The 22,273-nt window shown below is 52.7% G+C and overlaps 1 protein-coding gene across 11 annotated transcripts; it reads left to right on the plus strand.

Moving 5' to 3' along the window:
- Positions 1-1,326: 1,326 nt before the first annotated feature.
- Positions 1,327-8,521, plus strand: LOC308462865 (uncharacterized protein). 11 transcript variants are annotated; one of them, XR_013979385.1, is made up of 5 exons: positions 1,327-1,597; positions 3,837-3,913; positions 4,276-4,665; positions 5,036-5,168; positions 6,232-6,496. XR_013979385.1 is itself a non-coding variant. In XM_080980866.1 (3 exons), exons 1-3 carry the CDS (start codon positions 4,608-4,610, stop codon positions 8,171-8,173), a joined length of 237 nt encoding a protein of 78 aa, XP_080836992.1. In that variant the 5' UTR covers positions 3,939-4,607; the 3' UTR covers positions 8,174-8,521. The 11 variants fall into 11 exon arrangements, 3 of the variants coding, with proteins under 3 accessions (XP_080836992.1, XP_080836990.1, XP_080836991.1); XR_013979387.1 differs by lacking the exon at positions 1,327-1,597 and adding an exon at positions 1,604-2,693 and having other exon boundaries at positions 3,231-3,913; XR_013979388.1 differs by lacking the exon at positions 1,327-1,597 and adding an exon at positions 1,604-2,693 and having other exon boundaries at positions 3,231-3,913; positions 4,317-4,665.
- The last annotated feature ends 13,752 nt before the right edge of the window (positions 8,522-22,273 follow it).

The raw sequence follows: 22,273 nt of genomic DNA on the forward strand, positions 1-22,273 counted from the left end.
GACTGGCGCAGCGCGATGTCGGAAATGGTGTCTGCGCATGTCCATAGCGCTGGAAATCGCTTCTGTGCATGCCCAAACGCCGAAAATAGTGTCTGGACAATCACAGACGTGATTTCTGGTATCTGCGTGTACGCAGACACCATTTCCAGTGCCACTTGGTAAGTCCCTGCGCTGTGGTGTGCTGCTTTAGCGCAGTGCACAGGGGACTTGCCGAGCAGGCGGCTTGGTTTGCGGGCAGCTCGTGGGTCGGTAAAACCGCATCTGGCCCATGTTGCCAACCCCTAGGGTTTAAGGGTTTAATGTTTGTGGTTAGGGTTAGGATTTAGAGTTTAGAGTTAGGGGTCAGAGTCTAGGATAGGGGTGTAGGGTTAGGATTTAGGATTTAATGTTTGGGTTTCGGTTAGGGCTAGGGTTAAGGGGTAGGGGTTGCGGGTTAGGGTTAGGCTCAGGGTCTAGGGTACAGGTTTAGGGTTAGGAGTTAGGGCTCGGTTTAGGGCTAGGGTTAGAGTTGGGGTTGGGTTAGGGTTTAGGGTTGGGGTTTACAAGTGGTTAGAGCGTGTGGCTGGGAAGCATTACCTAGTGGTTACAGCGAGGGACTGGGAAGCTTTGCCTAATTGTTAGAGTGACTTAATGGGAAGCATTGTCCAGTGGTTAGAGCAAGTAGCTGTGCTTAAGAGTGAGTGGCTGGGAAGCAAGCAGCACTTCCTCTGCTCCCAGTGTCCTTCGTGGCATAATTGGATACCTAAATATCCCTTAAAGTGCCATTTAAGAGTGCAACATCTAGCAATTAAATTCAATCACCTTTGAGCACAAGGTTGTGACGTTGTTCTGTGTAAGGGACACCTGCATATTTCTGCCTTTCAGCGGGTTGGACTGGATGACCCTTCGGGTCCCTTTCAGCTATATTATACGATTCTTTGGAAAGTGCTTCAGAAAGAATAAACGGTGGGGGGCATTCTTTTAAGTTAGCTCACATGGCGAGGTGGTCCCTCTGAAACTTTATTATTTCTTGCATGGCAATTTGAGCTTGACATATGCTATGCCTGTTTTTACACGGGGCTCCTCTTTCTGTTCTTGTGGATGGGGAGGAAATCGGTCCCACTGATATTTCTTAGGTTTGTATGGGCACTGCTGAATTCCTGCTCAGAAAAGGTGAAGGAGAAGGAGGGAGGGAGAAGAGGAGGTGGAGAAAAAGTCAGCAGCCGGAGCTCAGGAGGCGCCCTCTGCAGCCATTTTAGGAGAGGCACGGAGGATGGAAGAAGAATGGCAAAAAAGGGCGGAAACAAAATAGCCAGGATGGGGGGACTGCATGTGGAGAGGCTGCGGGTGCCATTTTTGAAGAGGGAAATGGCTGCCCGGAAGTGGAAAAGGGCGGATAATGTTACCGTAGCCATTTTGGATGAGGGAATTAATATCCGGAAGCGCCTCCATTTATGGCGGTTGTTGCCAGCGGCGCCATTTTGTGTCAGGGAAATAGATGCCGGAAGCGCCTCCATTTTGAAAGATGGGGGGAGAGGGACGTCGGCGGCAATAGGCGGAACTTCTCACGGATCTGGGCAAATCGCTGGGCGGATTAGCTAACCCTTTCCTCTCCGAGGTAGGATCCTCTCCGTGTTTGCCACCAGCCGGAGCTCGCGGTCCACGGGTAGCCGCTGGCCCCGGAGGGCGAGTCCTCTTTGCCCCTTTGCCTGCTTCGTTGAGAGGGGGAAATGTGTGGCCTGCATGCGCGGCCGGGGAACCCTTGGTCAAAATTCATTTTAAAGGCTGGGGGGGGGGGGCAGAACCGAATTAACGGCGACGCAGGGTGTTGTCTTTTATTGTTATTTACTATAGTGGATTTATCTGGCGGTTCACGGGATAAAAAGACGGGGTAGAAATATCTGTAAATAGTTTTTAAAAACACCAATAACCTTCCCTCCCAGAAGCGTTTAAAGGCTGTAAAGCCCTTTAAAAATGCCTAAAAAGAACATTTGGGGCTTAGTCTCGTCTCCCCTAACCCTTAACAGTAGAGGTTTTTTTATTTATTCTATTTTGGGGAGAAACACCCCCGGCCCTGTCTCCTTTCCCCATTTCTCAGCAACTCTCAAGTAATTGGCTTGAGATCTCTATTGCATTTAACCCTTAGACAGCTTTTGTGAGCCTAATCAAGCAATGTGCTGAAAATTTAATTTGCTCAGACGAACCATTGCTTCCATCAGTGGTTTTGGAACCAGGGAATTCCTCCAGATTTATCCACACTAGCCAAGTAAAGTCAAAACACATACCTTGAATTGAATGCCACAAGAATAAATGGGGATCAGCCCCTGCTATAGTGGGCAGCCCCAAAAGCCATTTGTGTTGTTAAGATTTTCAAAAGCAGAAATAATATTTACAAAACAGCAACTTCAGACCAGTTTTGGACACTTGCAGCACTTTGCAATGTTAAGAGGTGCTCTAAAGAAAAGCACTTTCTACATTCATGAGCCTCATTCCCCCCCCCCCCCTTTTGCTGGAGGTATAAATGTTGTTAGCAATGTGCAATCACCCTGAAGGCTTCAGGTCTGCTCCTGACTGTTGAAATGCTCCTGGGGAGGCTGTAAGTCAGTCAGTAAACTCTGCTTCCAGTCAGTAAACTGATTGCAAGGTGTCCTTCATGGCATAACTTGCAGCTGCAGGAGAAGGTGTGGATCCTATACCTAAATATCCCTGAAAGTGTCATTTAAAAGTGCAACATCTAGCAATTAAATTCAATCATCTTTGAGCAGAAGGTTGTGACACCTGCATATTCCTGGGTTGCAGCGAGCTGGACTTGATGACCATCACAGGATTCTTTGGAAAATGCTTCAGAAATAATAGAAATAGCATTCATTTAAGTTAGTCGTATGATGGCACAGTAGTCTCACTTCCCTGTAAACTGTATTTTTCGCCCCATAGGGCGCACCGGCCCATAGGGCGCACCTAGTTTTTTTTGGGGTGGGGGAAATAAAGGGGGGGGGAATTATTTTTCCCCCCAGGCTGCGCTCCCCGGGTTTCGGGCTGCAGACTGCTGTCCGCAAGCCTTGGGAGCCTGGCAGGAAGTCGCGCCGGTCTCCCCAGGCTTGCGGATATCTGCCCGAAGCCTGGAGAGCAAGAGGGGTCGGTGCGCACCGACCCCTCTCGCTCTCCAGGCTTCAGCGAAAGCCTGCATTTGCCCCATAGGACGCACACACATTTCCCCTTCATTTTTGGAGGGGAAAAGGTGCGTCCTATAGGGCAAAAAATACAGTACTTTATTACTCCTTGCACTGCAATTTGAGCTTGATATATCCTATGCCTGTTTTTACATGGACCCCCTCTTTCAGTTTTTCTGAAAGAAACCTGTCCCACTGATATTTCTCAGGTCTGTATGGGCTCTGCTGAATTCCTGCTCCAAAAAAGTGGAAACACTATGACAAGCTTAAAAAAATGTTTTAGTATAACTGAAAAATACAGAAGCTTTTCTACTAGGGATAACGGACACAGGTATAGCAAGAGAAGATCAGAAAATATTCCTCTATGCCACAGGAGTGGCAAGGATCCTAATTGCTAAAAACTGGAAAAAAGAAGCTGTGCCAACAAAAACGGAATGGCAAGACAAACTGTTAGAGTATATTGAACTGGCTAGATTAACAGAGGCAATTAGAGATCACACTAGACAAAGAGTTTCAAAAAGCATGGGGGAAAAGCAGAGAATACTTCACAAAACAGTGCCCTAAAATACATATGAGCTTCCTTGCAGTGGGTTGGACTAGATGCCCCTTGATGCCCCTTTCATGTATCCCATGCTCCCTGTCTCTCTTCCTCGCCTTTTAATGACACTTCCCCCGGTTTTTTCCTAGCTGGGCCGCCTCCAGGAACCTAAGTGCTGGCACCTGCAATTTCGCCTGCTGGCATTGTTCTGACAAGATCCATTGTGGTAAGTTTTGGCGTCACCAAAGACCGCTGGGATTAATCTGACAAGATCCATTGACACCAGTTTTGGCGTCACCAAAGGAATTAAGGAGATGTGCTTCAATTCCCCTCGCAGATAGTATTTAACCCATCACGGCATCTCTCAAAGCATAGGAACTGTAGTTTCCTATGGGGGGAGAGAATATTCTGCGCAACCTTTCCCAAGGGAACTCTGGGAGTTATAGCTCTGACAGGGTCTCTTTGGGAAACGGAACAAACTACAGTTACCACAATGTCCCCCCAAAGCACCCTGGGAACTATTGCTTGCTCTGGGTGTTGAGGGTTGTGGCATCTGAACAGTAAACAATCTGTCCTTGCATTCCACAGTATACAACTCCTTGCCGTCCCAAGCCCATTTCTCTTCCTAGGGAACTCTGGGAACTGTAGCTCATGGGAGGAACAGCACTTGGTGCCCTGAACTCTGGGAACCAATGGGCTGGCACCGTCGAGTGTCGCCTTGGCCTGCGACTTTGAAGGCACCGCCTGCAGCTGGGAGGACGTCAGCATGGGCACTGACCAGGGTAAACTTGCTTCATTTGAAAGGCAGAGAAGCATTGCTAAGCAGTTAGAGCACCCCTTTGACCTGGTGCCCCCCAACCAGGCTGGTACATGAGCACCTCGGAGCAGCGAACCAAGCCACCTGACTCCGCTCCCTGACCATGAGTGACGCGGCCACAGCCTGTGAACTCCGCACCTGGTACAGTATGGCCGAGAAAGGTAAGCTTGGGGCACTGGTGGTCAGAAATCCAACAGGCGCAGAGCCATGTGCTTGGCCTTTTTCCCTGTGTGGAGGAAATGCCACGAGGCACAGTTGTCGTAATTCCATATTGATATCACATATTACATTTCTAAGCTGCAGGACATACCGTGGTGATATCATATAATTATTATTTATTGATTTCCAGACTACTGACCCGCCTGGTAGGGCCGGCATAATGAAATATCATTCTTATCATGAAATTTACTGATGCCCTGCTTCCCGTCCCCCTTTGGGATTCCTGGCAGCTGACCGATAAAAATGTTTATATATCTATGGTTCCCATCTGCAAGGGTCAGGCTAGATGACCCCTGGTTCCTCACCCTGCAGGACTCAACGGGAGCTTCCCAGTGGAGCTGAGCCTCGGAAGCCAGATTGTCCCCTGTGGCGAAGCCCTGCGTCACCCTCAGGTGCCCGGCGCCCCCTGCTGGCCTACACCGGAAGAATCCGCAGTGCTTTCCAGGTGGGTCTTGGGCTCCTCACCCTCCCCGGCCGCTCCTTATCTGGAGCATGTCAAGAGCGCAGGTGACCTTCTCGGTGATGAGTGTGGCACTGGACAACGTGTAGTTCAGGAACTGTTGCCCCCAAAGTAAAGCTTTATTTTCCACCTCCCCAAAACCTGGCCAAGCAGATAGATTGCTTGGAGGCAACCCATTAATCCTCCCAACATTTCCAGGTCCCTGGAGCTGCGCCCCAAGTGAGCCGTGCCTGCCAAGCGGCTGCGTGGCCCCTGCCCGCCCTGAGGACTGTGGCAACGGTGGAGATGAACGGGGTTGCGGTGAGCGGTCAAGGGGGCATTCAAGGCCAGGGGAACATTGGCACCACCAGAAGGGAGGGGGTTACCAGTGTCGCAGGAACCCCCCCCCAATCATTCAGTTTGTACAAACTTCACACACACACACACACACACACACACACACAACATACGCTACACTTCTGTTATAAATTCATAGAAAATCAACCATACATCGGATTTGCACTGTTCCACTTTTATTTTACTCTATGAAGGAAGGACTACAAAATGGGGAAGGTTTGATACAGGGCAGCCATAATCCCTTCAGCATACCAGCACATACACAGGAGCCCTGCCCAGGTGCTATGCCAACCCTGATGGTCCTAGACAGAAGACCATCAAGATCACAAAGAACTTGCATATGGGAGTGGATTCGGCACAGACTGGAACAAAGGACAATAATCAGCTCTTCCCTCTGGGGGCAGGAAACTGCAAACTCCCCTCTGTCACCTGGAAAGTACACATGGGAGGAAAGGGGGAACCAGCCAGGAGACAGGACACAACTCCTCCCTCGACCCCTCCTTTCTGTGATGTATGTTTCTGGGGGTGGTCTTGATCTACAAGGTGGCAATTTCAAAAGTCTTTATAAGGTCTTGCACACCATTTTTCTGGGTCCTTCCTCTCTCCTGCAAGTGAGGGGAGCACCCTGTTGCAACAGATCAATAAAGGCCAAGCCTACAGGCTGCTGTTTTGCTCCAAGTTATCCTGGTTGGTGTCTTTGTTTTTGTCCAAGGGAGCCCTCGAAATTTTCCGTTAACACCAGGAAACCTCCCAACCAGGCCAAAGCATTTGAGGAGGGTGCAGAGTATGCTGGCTGAAATGGGGCTTACCCTGGGGAAAATCCTGAGCGGAAGTTGCAAGTTGGTGGCCACCACTGCCTCTTGTGGCAGGAAGTTCCATAATGTGCGCTTTGTAAAGAAGTACTTCCTTTCTTTGATGTGTCCTGAATCTTCCAGCGTCCAGCTCTGTGAGTTCTACCGTTATGAGAGGGAGAAAAACTTTCCTCTATCCACTTTCTCCAGGCCAGGTCTCATTGGCCTGGAGAAATCACATCTTTGCACAATTTAATGCACAAACAGTCTAAGAACAAATAGGAAATAGGAACAAATAGGAACAAATAGGAAAACTCCCCTGCGTTTGCTAAATAACCACATCCCTCATTTGTGTTGCTGGGATAAATTTATTTAACACTCTGATAAACTCACCTGCCAAAACACAGGAGAATATCAACAATCCAGCACAGAAAATTTTACCCATGGTGTTTTGTTTTTCCAGAATCAGCTAAAACAGAAGGGAGAGGTCACCCGTTAACCTGTAAGGGAGCAAATATTCCTTTGAGAAGTTTCTCCCGAAATGGAAGGCACATGAGACTCTGTAATTCTCTTCTTTGGGAGGTGGGTGTCGTGCAAAGTGGCCTTGGGGAGCTGGATGCGAAGGAGGCACGTCCCAGGCCTTTGAACTGCAACAAGAACAACCTGGGAGCATCTCTCACCTCCTCACTCTGGGAGCCTGCACCTCCTCACTCTCTCAATCGCTCCGCTCCCAGGCGAGAACAAAGACCAACCTCTCTTGTGGGGTTAATGTTACACATGGCGTTCCCATTATGTAGGGACTGGTGATTCGCTTCATCATTAGGGTCCAGACTGAGGTTCCCAGGGTGGCACGTGGACTCCATGGCACCCTCATAGCACTCACCAAGGCCCCCTCTTAAAAAAGTTTCCCCAAAATCTGTTACGTTTTTACAGTGCTACAAGACCATTTGTTTTGGCAGTTGAGGGATTATTTATTTATTTATTTATTTATATTGCCCTTTATTTTACATCACTGTAAATTATTAAATAATAAAAAATAGTGTTTGTTATTTAGATCAATCAATATAGCTCATTGGGCAGAGCACAAGACTCTTAATCTCAGGGCCATCCTTTGAGCCCCATGTTCCCAGGGTTCCCTGGCAAGAAGGGAACTCTACCCCTAACAAAATCCTAACCCTAACCCAGGGCCATGGGCCAGATCACTCCCACAGAAATCACATCTGTGCGTGTCTGCGGCTCTGGAAATTGCTTCTGCGCATACCCAGACGCTGAAAATCACTGGGACAGCTCAGTCTGCAGAGCAGGAGACTTTCCATCTCAAAGTCCTGGGTTTGAGGGGCAAAAAGATTCTTCCCTTGCAGAGGGTTGGACTACAAAAGGACCTTTGCTTTCCTGCTCTCTCCCAAACTGGGAAACTCCCAATGGAAAGTGCTCTGACCTTTCTCTTTTTCTTCATAGGAGTTTTCACACCATACAGTATCTGCTCTCTGACCGGGCTTGGTTTAAAAGCCTCCAAGTATTCCTTGGATCGAGCAGTGCTAATATTTGCTCTGCTAATCTTTCCACCAAAGCTGGCCGGCTTCTGGATTAAACACTGGATTACGTTCTGTATTTAAAACAAATGTCAAATCAATAAAAAAATTTCAAGAGAAATGCTAAAAATATAATTGAGACGAGACAATTTAAGGAAAATTCACCAGAAAGTATTCCTCTTTGTTGCGGTTAGTGGCTGTGGACATGGCATAACATTACAGCACATGACTCCATCCCCGAAGAATCATGGGAACTGCAGTTTGAAAAAGTGTTTTCATTTTTAGATTCCACCACAGGAACACAGGTTCAACGGAGTTGCTGTCCATCTGAAGATCATAAGGCCTTTTGTGCCTATATCAATCCCTCGGGTGGTAAAATCAAAGAAGTACAAAATACTTTACAACTATATATATAAATATATATAAATTCCAACACACAGAGGAGCCTTTGCTGGAAGGCTGCGGGGCTATGCCTGGGAATCAAACTCACTGAACTTCAAAGAACTTCTGAGAGAATGTGTATAGGATTGCACTATAAAGGCCTAAAATTTTGACCAAGATTCATGGGTTTGAGTCCCATGTTGCGCGAAAGATTCCTGCATGACCCTTGGGGTCCCTTCCAACTCTACAATTAGCGAAGTATACATCAATATAAAATAAAAATGTGCTTTTAATGAAAGGGCTTCTGCTGTGCTGTTTTTATTGCCATTATTAGTTTGGTTTTACAAGATATTTATATGCATACACACACAGTTTTAATTCTATCAGTGTTTAATTGCTTTTTAATTGTAGATCCCCCGCCCAGGTTTTAGCTTGTCTTCTTTTCATCCGTAAACTGCCTTGGGTTCCCATCAGGGAAAAAGGCAGGGTACAAATAAATGTATAATAATTATAATAATAATTTCAAACTGGGCATTTTTTGTTTCCAATATACAATGCTGGCAAGAGAGAAAGGCCACCCATAACTTAGAGTGCAGAGGTGAAACAAGCATATGATCCCCCAATGAGGGGTGTCATAGAAATTTAATAAAATTAGTTTAATCAATGTAATAATAACATTGTCTTGACCTGCTTGGCTGAAAAATCTCGCATGGCTTCTGGAAAACCCAGTGGAGGCCGTAGTTGAACTGGGGGGGGGGGGGGCACATGCAAACACCTGGCCCATTGTCCCAGGCCTCCTTGCCACTGGCATCCTTTCACCCATAATGCTGTGACCTCCAGGTGCTTGGGTCCCCTAGAAACACTGGTGAGGTGAGCTTTCATTTTCTTTTCCCACTGAGGATTGGAAAGAGTTGAAAGATTAGAAATATTTGAAAAAGATGGAGAAGAAGATCTGATAAGACCATTAAAACTAGCTGCCTCTGGTTGCTAACCGTTATTTTGGCAGATTATTATCAAACGGCCCTGGCTTCTTTTTTTGAAGTTTACAAAATAACAACAACAACAACAATTGTATACCCATAAATCTTACCCATAAATCTCAGGGCAGTTCACAGCATCAGATAAACAAAATAAAAAAACACAAAATACATAATAAAAACAAAGACAACCCAATAATTTATAGCCAGCCAAAGCTTGACTTTCTGATATCTGAAGATCAGTCTCTTATTAGAGGGACAGGAGCAGGCTTGGCAAAACTAGAAAGAAGTCTAAAGGAAATTCTCTGTGCCTCATCCTTGAATGATTTCGCTCTCTTGCCCATCATAAGGCAACCCTAGTGGGCAGCTCTTCCTCGGCTGACCCTTTGTCGGAAGGAGGGGGGTCCCTTGCTTCAGGGTCCTTGCTTGAGGCCGGGGGGCCTCTGTGGCCTTCCCTCCACTTCGACTGGAGACCCAGCTGCCCCCCCCCCGGGACAGGGAAGCCGTGACAGCTGGACAGCCTCAAGGTCCGCATCTTGCCTCCGAAGACGCTTCGGCTGCCTCCAAAGACGCTTTGGACATTTAAGCCAGTGCAGAAGTTGGCAGCCAGGTTGCTAACCGGGGCAAGACAGATTCAGCATCTGACACAGATCCTACCTTGACAGCACCAGCTGCACCCAATTCCAAGGGCTACTTCTAATGGAGAAAGCCTTCAACAGCTCAGGAGAAGGAAGGAAGGGGTGAGAGAGAGAATGAGAGAGGGAAGGAATGAGCGCAGGAAGGAAGGAAGGGGTGAGAGAAAGAGAAAAAGGAAAGAAAGAGAGAGGGAGAGAAAGGGAGAATTGGAGGGAGAAAGAGGAGAGAGCGAGAGGAAGGGGAGAGAAAGGGGAAAAGAGAGGAAAAATAGATGGAAGGAAGGAGAGAGAGAGAGAGAGAGAGAAGGAAGGAAGAGGAAAGGGAGAAAGGGAAAGAGAGAGAGAAAGGGTGGAAGGAAGGGGAGAGAGAGATGGAAGGAAGGGAGAGAGATGGAAAGAAGGAAGGAAGAGGAGAGAGAGAGAGAGAAAAAGGAAGAGAAAGAGAGAGAGAAGGAAGGAAAGAGAGAAGAGAGATGGAAGGATGGGGATAGAAAAATGGAAGGAAGGGAGAGAGAGAGAAAGCGAAAGGGAGAGAAAGATTGAAGGGAAGAGAGAGAAAGAGGAGAGAAAGATAAAGAGAGAGAGAAGAGAGGAAGGACGAAGGAAGGAAGGAAAGAGAGAGAGAGAAGGGAGGAAGGACGAAGCAAGGAAGGAAGGACAGAGAGAGAGGGAAGGAAGAGAGAGAAGGGGGAAAGAGAGAGAATGAGAGAGAGAGAGACAGGCTGTTTTTTGTTGCATATGCGTCGTAAGAAGACGAATAAATTTTGTTTGGGTTTATCTTGGTTTCGGGTTTTTTTGGGTGTGCACGCATATTCACCCATACATGGTGTCAGAGCTGCTTCCAGATCCTAGCTCACAGAGGATCACGCTAGCCAGCGATCATTAAATAAAAGTCTTTATTGAGTTACAGTTTCCATTCTCAAGCTGCTGCGTGCAACTCTACGTCTCATGGTTATATCGGCGAAGCTCCATCTGAGTCTCCGCCCCTTGTACACCAACTTAATATCCTAGCCTTGCGCCACCTTTTCCGCCTGACTGTTCTTCTCTGGGTCCCTCTGCCCCCCGGGGTCTCTTCCTTCCGGGATTCCTCTGACGCTGACGCTGACCCCCCTGACTCTTCTCCCTCCTTTCGGCGGGCTTTAGGACCTGGCTCCCTTTCCGGGCTGCCTACTGCGCCACCTTCCTGTGCATTTGAACTTGGCACGCGCGCCCAACCTTCCACCTTCCGTCTGACCGTTTCTTCGCTCCCCGATGGAGGTGTGGCCACTCCTGACTCGTGCCCTCCCCCCTGTTGTGAGCTGCCAGCGCTTGATCCCTGGCGCCCTTCCTCTTCCCTGCTCTCTGGCGGTGACGCTGGTCCTGATTTCCAACTGCTCCCCTCTGAGTCCCCTCTGGCTCTATCTTCCTGGGGTGTCCCCCTAGGCTCCCCCCTTGCCCTGGCCACTGGTGCTCCTTTCTGTGAATCTTCTGATTCACTGGAAAGACTCGGAGATCTCGGGTCGTCGTCATCACTCATCTTTTCTTCTGCCTCCTCTCCCTCGCTCTCTGTTTCCTCCCTTGCCCTTGCCTCTGCTCCTGAACCCCTGACAACGCCCACGCTGGCTGAAACCCCCGGAACGTGCTGGCTGAAAGCGTGGGCGTTGTCAGGGGTTCAGGAGCAGAGGCAAGGGCAAGGGAGGAAACAGAGAGCGAGGGAGAGGAGGCAGAAGAAAAGATGAGTGATGACGACGACCCGAGATCTCCGAGTCTTTCCAGTGAATCAGAAGATTCACAGAAAGGAGCACCAGTGGCCAGGGCAAGGGGGGAGCCTAGGGGGACACCCCAGGAAGATAGAGCCAGAGGGGACTCAGAGGGGAGCAGTTGGAAATCAGGACCAGCGTCACCGCCAGAGAGCAGGGAAGAGGAAGGGCGCCAGGGATCAAGCGCTGGCAGCTCACAACAGGGGGGAGGGCACGAGTCAGGAGTGGCCACACCTCCATCGGGGAGCGAAGAAACGGTCAGACGGAAGGTGGAAGGTTGGGCGCGCGTGCCAAGTTCAAATGCACAGGAAGGTGGCGCAGTAGGCAGCCCGGAAAGGGAGCCAGGTCCTAAAGCCCGCCGAAAGGAGGGAGAAGAGTCAGGGGGGTCAGCGTCAGAGGAATCCAGGAAGGAAGAGACCCCGGGGGGCAGAGGGACCCAGAGAAGAACAGTCAGGCGGAAAAGGTGGAGCAAGGCTAGGATATTAAGTTGGTGTACAAGGGGCGGAGACTCAGATGGAGCTTCGCCGATCTAACCATGAGACGTAGAGTTGCACGCAGCAGCTTGAGAATGGAAACTGTAACTCAATAAAGACTTTTATTTAATGATCGCTGGCTAGCGTGATCCTCTGTGAGCTAGGATCTGGAAGCAGCTCTGACAGTAAGCTCCATCTCTAGATTGTGGGCATCTACGTCCTCGCGGAGAGGAGAGAAAGCGGGTGCCTACTAGCGAGCTCACGAACGGCAGACAACATGACGGCCGAACAGCAGATAGTGGAACTCAGAGAAGCAGTGACACGACTGAATGCCGAGGCTCTTGCATCCAGGAAGAGAGAGGAGGACGCAGCTGCCGCCTACAGGGATCTCCAGGTCAGGTTGGAAGTGCTTACGAAGCAAGGGCAACTGACACCCAAACCGGAGGGGATTGGGTTGGGGAGACGAACAGGCGGTCTGGTCTCTCACTTCGATGGGAATTTGCAACAGTACCCCAACTTTAGAGCAGATGTAATGTGTGCACTGCAACTGCTGAACAAAGACTTTAGAGATGAGCAAGAGAAGGTGGGATTCATCATGTCCCATTTGCATGGAGATGCTAAAGCATGGCTGCGCAATTTGTGGAGAGATAAGGATCCGGCGCTCCAAAATGCGGATGCCTTTATTAAAGCGATGGATGGGTGCTTTTTATCAAGCATTGACGTGGATCTTGCTCGGCAGGAGATACATGGACTGAAGCAAGGGAGGGCCAGCGTAAGGCAGTACCATGCCCGCTTTTTCGCTTTGGTCAGTGCCCTGGAATGGGACAGAGATTCGGCTCCTGTAAGAGACCTGTTTTGGGAGGGATTGCACGGCTCGGTTAAAGATGAAATTGCGAGGGGGGAGAGACCCCGGACCACGCAGGAGATCGTTCAGAGGGCGCTGGCGGTGGGGGTGCGGCTGGAAGGACGTCCGTGGAGCAGGGACGAAGGGCGTGGAGGGCGCGAACCAGCCAGGGGCTCCTCCTTCCTTCCCAGAGAAGCAGCGCGTGCGCAATCCACGCCTCCGCCAGGAGGAGGAGCGGAACCTATGGAGGTTGGAGGTGCAAGGGCTCAGTCAGCAGCCAGAGCCCTAGCACCGGCAGCAGTGAAAGCGAAGCCTCCTAGAGGGAACAGGAAGTGTTACATCTGCGATGATCCACAGCATATGGCGAAAGAGTGTCCCCAGAGGCTCCACAAGCACACTGCAGCCTCAGCAATGGTAACTGCAGCAACGCAGCAAGGACAACCACAGCAGGGAAACGAAGGAGTCTGGTTGGAAGAAGAGGCACTGGGGCCCAGCCAGACGTGTCAGTGAAGCAGTCCCCAGAGATTTTACAGCCCATGGACCCCCTCCCGCCCAAACCGGTAGTGAAGCTCACCGCGTCGCTCCAGCTGCCCAATGGAATCACCATGGACGTGCCAATCACCATTGACTCCGGAAGCAATGCGGACTTTATAGGGCAGGACTTTGTCGACCGGCATGCTATACAGTTGCTGCCTGCCACGCTGCCCCTGCAGGTTGTCACGGTGGATGGCAGGGAGCTGCTAGGGGGGCAAGTGGTGAAGCAGACGCCACCAATGGTGATGCGACTTGGGAATCACAGGGAAATCATCAGCTTCAATGTCACTCAACTATCGGACACGCCCATTGTATTGGGCATGAGTTGGCTGGACAAGCACAGCCCGACGCTGGCTTGGTACCAGAGGCAGCTGACCTTCGGCTCTTCCTTTTGCGCTGAACACTGCATCGTGCCCAGGCAGGAAGGAGGGGAAGAGGAGTCACAGCTGCAGCTCGGCACGCTGCAAGCGGTTCCCCACAAGTACGCAGAATTTTTGGAGGTTTTCTGCGAGAAAGAGGCAGACAGGCTACCCCCCCACAGACCATATGACTGCAAAATTGACCTGCTGCCGGGGGCGGCGCTGCCCAAAGGGAAGCTGTATTCCATGTCTGAGGACGAACTGCAGGAACTCAAAGAGTTCATAGATCATAATTTGGAGCGCGGTTTCATCCGAGAGTCCAAGGCAGCGGGGGGCAGTCCGGTATTCTTTGTTAAGAAGCGGGACACGCCCCAAAAAAGACTTGTAGTGGACTTTCGCATCTTGAACAGTGTGACCAAGCCATCGGACTTCCCCATGCCCCGAATCGACGACCTCCTCGCAAAGGTACGGAAGGGCAGAGTGTTCACCAAGTTGGACCTGCGAGGGGCATACAACCTCATTCGCATGCGGGAGGGAGATGAGTGGAAGACAGCCATGTTCACGCCCCTGGGCACCTACGAATATAGAGTTATGCCTTTTGGATTGCAAAATGGCTCCCACGTTTTTCAAGCTTTCATGCATCACGTGTTGGCGGGGCTCCTCTACAAGACGTGCGTCTGTTTCTTGGATGACATCCTGATCTTTTCGGAATCGCAGCAGGAGCATGACAGACACGTCAAGGAAGTGCTGAGCAGGCTACAGCAACATAGGCTTTACGCCAAGCTGGAGAAGTGCCAATTCGACGTGACCGAGGTGGATTTCCTGGGCTACAAGTTGTCTGATAAAGGGCTCGCCATGGACAGCGCCAAGGTCCGAGCAGTGTTGGATTGGAAAAGCCCACGCAACCGGAAGGAGGTCCAACGGTTTGTCGGCTTCGCGAACTTCTATCGCAAGTTTATCAAAGGCTTTGCGATGCAGACAGCGGCCATCACGGACACGCTCAGCTCCAAGAAAAAGAAGTTCATCTGGACAGAGCAGGCGGAGCAGTCCTTTCAGGCACTCAAGCGTCTCTTCGCGTCGGAAGAGCAGCTGCTTCATGTCAACCCCAGCAGGCCGATGAGGGTGGAGACAGACGCTTCGGACAGAGCCGTGGGAGCAGTCCTGCTGCAGAAAGACCCGCAGGGGGTTTGGAGGCCGGGAGCGTTTTACTCAAGGAAGCTCAGCAAGTCCGAACAGAACTACACCATCTGGGACAGGGAGTTGCTGGCCATTCATGCAGCGTTCAAAGCGTGGAGGCACTTCCTGATCGGCGCCAAGCACACGGTGCAGGTCTGCACGGACCACAAGAATCTAGAGCACTGGCGCACGGCACAGTTCCTGAACCAGAGGCAGATACGTTGGGCTGAGTTCTTTGCGAATTTCGACTTCCGAATAGAATATGTCCCGGGGGACACCAACATCATGGCGGATGCTCTCTCCCGTAAGCCACAGTATCTGGAGGAGGCAACGCCAGCGGCCGCCATGCACATCTTCGCACCGACAGTGTGGGCGTGCGCGGCGGCGACAATTGACCTGGATGCGGTGCGACGAGCGTTGCAGGATGACTCCTTCGCGCAAGCAACGATGGCAGAGGTGCACAGGGGCACGGCAGCGACCGACGAGTTCCAGCTGCGAGATGGTTTGCTCATCCGTAAAGGGGCCATCTACGTGCCGGGAGACGAACTTCGCGCCAAGGTACTGCAGCAGCTGCACGACGCGCCCACTGCCGGGCACTTTGGCAAGGAGAAGACGGTGGAATTAGTAGCCAGAGACTTCTGGTGGCCCGGAATGAGAGGGGAAGTCGCGGACTACGTGGCGAGGTGTGACACCTGCCAGAGGGCCAAACCAGTGCACAGACCGCCGGCCGGACTGCTGGAACCGCTGCAAACTCCGTTCGAGCCATGGGAGAGAGTGGCCCTGGACTTTGTCACGGATCTGCCCAGCTCGAGGGGCAAGACGGCTGTGCTGGTGGTGGTGGATTTGTTCTCCAAGATGGCACATTTCATTCCGTGTGCAAAGGTGGCCACGGCGGAACAAACCGCCAAACTGTTCATAGACCACGTGTTCAAGGTTCACGGTCTGCCGCGGTCTATTCTGTCCGACCGAGGGCGACAGTTCATCTCAAACTTCTGGCAGAGGCTGATGGGCTTCCTGAACGTCAAGATCAACCTGGCGTCGGCTAGACACCCGCAGACCAACGGGCAAGCGGAGCGGGTCAATGCCATCATGCAGCAGTACCTGAGATGTTATGCGAATCAACAGCCTGCGACGTGGGTGGATTACCTGCCTCTCGCTGAGTTCGCCTACAACAACACGAAGCACGTGTCCACGGGGGTCACGCCGTTCTTCGCCAACAACGGGAGGCACCCTAGAACCTTCCCGGGACTGGAAAGAATGGGGGAGGGGGAGCCGCAGACAGCAGATGCGTTCGCGTCGGAGTTGCAGGAGGTCCACGATCAGCTGCGGCGGCACCTGGAGCTGGCTAAACACGCATACAAGGTACAAGCGGACAAACACAGAAGGGTTGGCGAAGAGATCCATGTGGGAGACTGGGTCTGGTTAGCAGCCCACGCAGTGCCGGCCAGGTCGTTGGCGAAGAAGAAACTAGGGCATAAACAACTGGGGCCCTACCAAGTCGACGAACAGGTCAACCCGGTGGCTTTCAGGCTGGCTCTTCCGGAGGGTTCCAGAATGCATCCGGTGTTCCACAGATCGGTGCTCACTCCCTACAAGGCACCTCACAGGTTTCAGGAACCAGGAACGGCACCGGGTCCGCTCCGAGAGAGAACCGGGCAAGGGGGAGTGGCACAGGAGGAGCGCATCAACGAAGTCACGGAGATTTTGGACTCCAGATGGGGGGAAGAGGGGGTAGAATACCTTCTCGCCAAGGAGGGCACCCCGGCCAGTGCCAACAGCTGGGTGCCGGGCTACGCTTTAGACGAACCTCTGCTCAAAGAAGAGTTTCATGCCCTCTTCCCACATAGGCCAATGCCAGCAGACTTTTTCGACGACTGGCTTTTCACGCCTGTCAGAGCTGCTTCCAGATCCTAGCTCACAGAGGATCACGCTAGCCAGCGATCATTAAATAAAAGTCTTTATTGAGTTACAGTTTCCATTCTCAAGCTGCTGCGTGCAACTCTACGTCTCATGGTTAGATCGGCGAAGCTCCTTCTGAGTCTCCGCCCCTTGTACACCAATTTAATATCCTAGCCTTGCTCCACCTTTTCCGCCTGACTGTTCTTCTCTGGGTCCCTCTGCCCCCCGGGGTCTCTTCCTTCCTGGATTCCTCTGACGCTGACGCTGACCCCCCTGACTCTTCTCCCTCCTTTCGGCGGGCTTTAGGACCTGGCTCCCTTTCCGGGCTGCCTACTGCGCCACCTTCCTGTGCATTTGAACTTGGCACGCGCGCCCAACCTTCCACCTTCCGTCTGACCGTTTCTTCGCTCCCCGATGGAGGTGTGGCCACTCCTGACTCGTGCCCTCCCCCCTGTTGTGAGCTGCCAGCGCTTGATCCCTGGCGCCCTTCCTCTTCCCTGCTCTCTGGCGGTGACGCTGGTCCTGATTTCCAACTGCTCCCCTCTGAGTCCCCTCTGGCTCTATCTTCCTGGGGTGTCCCCCTAGGCTCCCCCCTTGCCCTTGGCCACTGGTGCTCCTTTCTGTGAATCTTCTGATTCACTGGAAAGACTCGGAGATCTCGGGTCGTCGTCATCACTCATCTTTTCTTCTGCCTCCTCTCCCTCGCTCTCTGTTTCCTCCCTTGCCCTTGCCTCTGCTCCTGAACCCCTGACATCCATCCCCCCCTCGAAGCCCCCTCTTCCCCCCTCCCCTCCTTCCGGTGCGGGATCTGGGTGCTGCCGTGTCAGGGGGACGAATGTCGGATACAGTTCGCTTCCCGTGGCGGGCCGCCATCCGAAGTCTTCCGGTTCTTCCTCCCTGCTCTCGTTGACGACGGTCACCTCCGCTTCCATCTCTGTGCCGCCGTGCTCGAAACCCGGGTCGTCCCCGAAAACGTCCATGTCCGTCTCTCCCTCGTTGCCTTCTGGAGACGTTGCTCGTCCTGGACCCTCCAGCCACCTTCTGCGGAACTGCTCCTCTGGTCGATCATCCCACCAATACGAGGGTTCTGAAGCAGATCCCGAGGGTGACCCCTCTGGGGAACGGGCGTCTCGTGTCGGTTCCTCGTCCGAGTCGAACCCCCGGAACGTGCTGGCTGAAAGCGTGGGCGTGAAAAGCCAGTCGTCGAAAAAGTCTGCTGGCATTGGCCTATGTGGGAAGAGGGCATGAAACTCTTCTTTGAGCAGAGGTTCGTCTAAAGCGTAGCCCGGCACCCAGCTGTTGGCACTGGCCGGGGTGCCCTCCTTGGCGAGAAGGTATTCTACCCCCTCTTCCCCCCATCTGGAGTCCAAAATCTCCGTGACTTCGTTGATGCGCTCCTCCTGTGCCACTCCCCCTTGCCCGGTTCTCTCTCGGAGCGGACCCGGTGCCGTTCCTGGTTCCTGAAACCTGTGAGGTGCCTTGTAGGGAGTGAGCACCGATCTGTGGAACACCGGATGCATTCTGGAACCCTCCGGAAGAGCCAGCCTGAAAGCCACCGGGTTGACCTGTTCGTCGACTTGGTAGGGCCCCAGTTGTTTATGCCCTAGTTTCTTCTTCGCCAACGACCTGGCCGGCACTGCGTGGGCTGCTAACCAGACCCAGTCTCCCACATGGATCTCTTCGCCAACCCTTCTGTGTTTGTCCGCTTGTACCTTGTATGCGTGTTTAGCCAGCTCCAGGTGCCGCCGCAGCTGATCGTGGACCTCCTGCAACTCCAACGCGAACGCATCTGCTGTCTGCGGCTCCCCCTCCCCCATTCTTTCCAGTCCCGGGAAGGTTCTAGGGTGCCTCCCGTTGTTGGCGAAGAACGGCGTGACCCCCGTGGACACGTGCTTCGTGTTGTTGTAGGCGAACTCGGCGAGAGGCAGGTAATCCACCCACGTCGCAGGCTGTTGATTCACATAACATCTCAGGTACTGCTGCATGATGGCATTGACCCGCTCCGCTTGCCCGTTGGTCTGCGGGTGTCTAGCCGACGCCAGGTTGATCTTGACGTTCAGGAAGCCCATCAGCCTCTGCCAGAAGTTTGAGATGAACTGTCGCCCTCGGTCGGACAGAATAGACCGCGGCAGACCGTGAACCTTGAACACGTGGTCTATGAACAGTTTGGCGGTTTGTTCCGCCGTGGCCACCTTCGCACACGGAATGAAATGTGCCATCTTGGAGAACAAGTCCACCACCACCAGCACAGCCGTCTTGCCCCTCGAGCTGGGCAGATCCGTGACAAAGTCCAGGGCCACTCTCTCCCATGGCTCGAACGGAGTTTGCAGCGGTTCCAGCAGTCCGGCCGGCGGTCTGTGCACTGGTTTGGACCTCTGGCAGGTGTCACACCTCGCCACGTAGTCCGCGACTTCCCCTCTCATTCCGGGCCACCAGAAGTCTCTGGCTACTAATTCCACCGTCTTCTCCTTGCCAAAGTGCCCGGCAGTGGGCGCGTCGTGCAGCTGCTGCAGTACCTTGGCGCGAAGTTCGTCTCCCGGCACGTAGATGGCCCCTTTACGGATGAGCAAACCATCTCGCAGCTGGAACTCGTCGGTCGCTGCCGTGCCCCTGTGCACCTCTGCCATCTTTGCTTGCGCGAAGGAGTCATCCTGCAACGCTCGTCGCACCGCATCCAGGTCAACTGTTGCCGCCGCGCACGCCCACACTGTCGGTGCGAAGATGTGCATGGCGGCCGCTGGCGTTGCCTCCTCCAGATACTGTGGCTTACGGGAGAGAGCATCCGCCATGATGTTGGTGTCCCCCGGGACATACTCTATTCGGAAGTCGAAATTCGCAAAGAACTCAGCCCAACGTATCTGCCTCTGGTTCAGGAACTGTGCCGTGCGCCAGTGCTCTAGATTTTTGTGGTCCGTGCAGACCTGCACCGTGTGCTTGGCGCCGATCAGGAAGTGCCTCCACGCTTTGAACGCTGCATGAATGGCCAGCAACTCCCTGTCCCAGATGGTGTAGTTCTGTTCGGACTTGCTGAGCTTCCTTGAGTAAAACGCTCCCGGCCTCCAAACCCCCTGCGGGTCTTTCTGCAGCAGGACTGCTCCCACGGCTCTGTCCGAAGCGTCTGTCTCCACCCTCATCGGCCTGCTGGGGTTGACATGAAGCAGCTGCTCTTCCGACGCGAAGAGACGCTTGAGTGCCTGAAAGGACTGCTCCGCCTGCTCTGTCCAGATGAACTTCTTTTTCTTGGAGCTGAGCGTGTCCGTGATGGCCGCTGTCTGCATCGCAAAGCCTTTGATAAACTTGCGATAGAAGTTCGCGAAGCCGACAAACCGTTGGACCTCCTTCCGGTTGCGTGGGCTTTTCCAATCCAACACTGCTCGGACCTTGGCGCTGTCCATGGCGAGCCCTTTATCAGACAACTTGTAGCCCAGGAAATCCACCTCGGTCACGTCGAATTGGCACTTCTCCAGCTTGGCGTAAAGCCTATGTTGCTGTAGCCTGCTCAGCACTTCCTTGACGTGTCTGTCATGCTCCTGCTGCGATTCCGAAAAGATCAGGATGTCATCCAAGAAACAGACGCACGTCTTGTAGAGGAGCCCCGCCAACACGTGATGCATGAAAGCTTGAAAAACGTGGGAGCCATTTTGCAATCCAAAAGGCATAACTCTATATTCGTAGGTGCCCAGGGGCGTGAACATGGCTGTCTTCCACTCATCTCCCTCCCGCATGCGAATGAGGTTGTATGCCCCTCGCAGGTCCAACTTGGTGAACACTCTGCCCTTCCGTACCTTTGCGAGGAGGTCGTCGATTCGGGGCATGGGGAAGTCCGATGGCTTGGTCACACTGTTCAAGATGCGAAAGTCCACTACAAGTCTTTTTTGGGGCGTGTCCCGCTTCTTAACAAAGAATACCGGACTGCCCCCCGCTGCCTTGGACTCTCGGATGAAACCGCGCTCCAAATTATGATCTATGAACTCTTTGAGTTCCTGCAGTTCGTCCTCAGACATGGAATACAGCTTCCCTTTGGGCAGCGCCGCCCCCGGCAGCAGGTCAATTTTGCAGTCATATGGTCTGTGGGGGGGTAGCTTGTCTGCCTCTTTCTCGCAGAAAACCTCCAAAAATTCTGCGTACTTGTGGGGAACCGCTTGCAGCGTGCCTAGCTGCAGCTGTGACTCCTCTTCCCCTCCTTCCTGCCTGGGCACGATGCAGTGTTCAGCGCAAAAGGAAGAGCCGAAGGTCAGCTGCCTCTGGTACCAAGCCAGCGTCGGGCTGTGCTTGTCCAGCCAACTCATGCCCAATACAATGGGCGTGTCCGATAGTTGAGTGACATTGAAGCTGATGATTTCCCTGTGATTCCCAAGTCGCATCACCATTGGTGGCGTCTGCTTCACCACTTGCCCCCCTAGCAGCTCCCTGCCATCCACCGTGACAACCTGCAGGGGCAGCGTGGCAGGCAGCAACTGTATAGCGTGCCGGTCGACAAAGTCCTGCCCTATAAAGTCCGCATTGCTTCCGGAGTCAATGGTGATTGGCACGTCCATGGTGATTCCATTGGGCAGCTGGAGCGACGCGGTGAGCTTCACTACCGGTTTGGGCGGGAGGGGGTCCATGGGCTGTAAAATCTCTGGGGACTGCTTCACTGACACGTCTGGCTGGGCCCCAGTGCCTCTTCTTCCAACCAGACTCCTTCGTTTCCCTGCTGTGGTTGTCCTTGCTGCGTTGCTGCAGTTACCATTGCTGAGGCTGCAGTGTGCTTGTGGAGCCTCTGGGGACACTCTTTCGCCATATGCTGTGGATCATCGCAGATGTAACACTTCCTGTTCCCTCTAGGAGGCTTCGCTTTCACTGCTGCCGGTGCTAGGGCTCTGGCTGCTGACTGAGCCCTTGCACCTCCAACCTCCATAGGTTCCGCTCCTCCTCCTGGCGGAGGCGTGGATTGCGCACGCGCTGCTTCTCTGGGAAGGAAGGAGGAGCCCCTGGCTGGTTCGCGCCCTCCACGCCCTTCGTCCCTGCTCCACGGACGTCCTTCCAGCCGCACCCCCACCGCCAGCGCCCTCTGAACGATCTCCTGCGTGGTCCGGGGTCTCTCCCCCCTCGCAATTTCATCTTTAACCGAGCCGTGCAATCCCTCCCAAAACAGGTCTCTTACAGGAGCCGAATCTCTGTCCCATTCCAGGGCACTGACCAAAGCGAAAAAGCGGGCATGGTACTGCCTTACGCTGGCCCTCCCTTGCTTCAGTCCATGTATCTCCTGCCGAGCAAGATCCACGTCAATGCTTGATAAAAAGCACCCATCCATCGCTTTAATAAAGGCATCCGCATTTTGGAGCGCCGGATCCTTATCTCTCCACAAATTGCGCAGCCATGCTTTAGCATCTCCATGCAAATGGGACATGATGAATCCCACCTTCTCTTGC

The sequence above is a fragment of the Podarcis pityusensis genome (assembly GCF_964106645.2).
Source record: "Podarcis pityusensis genome assembly, chromosome: 14".
Lineage (NCBI taxonomy): Eukaryota > Metazoa > Chordata > Lepidosauria > Squamata > Lacertidae > Podarcis > Podarcis pityusensis.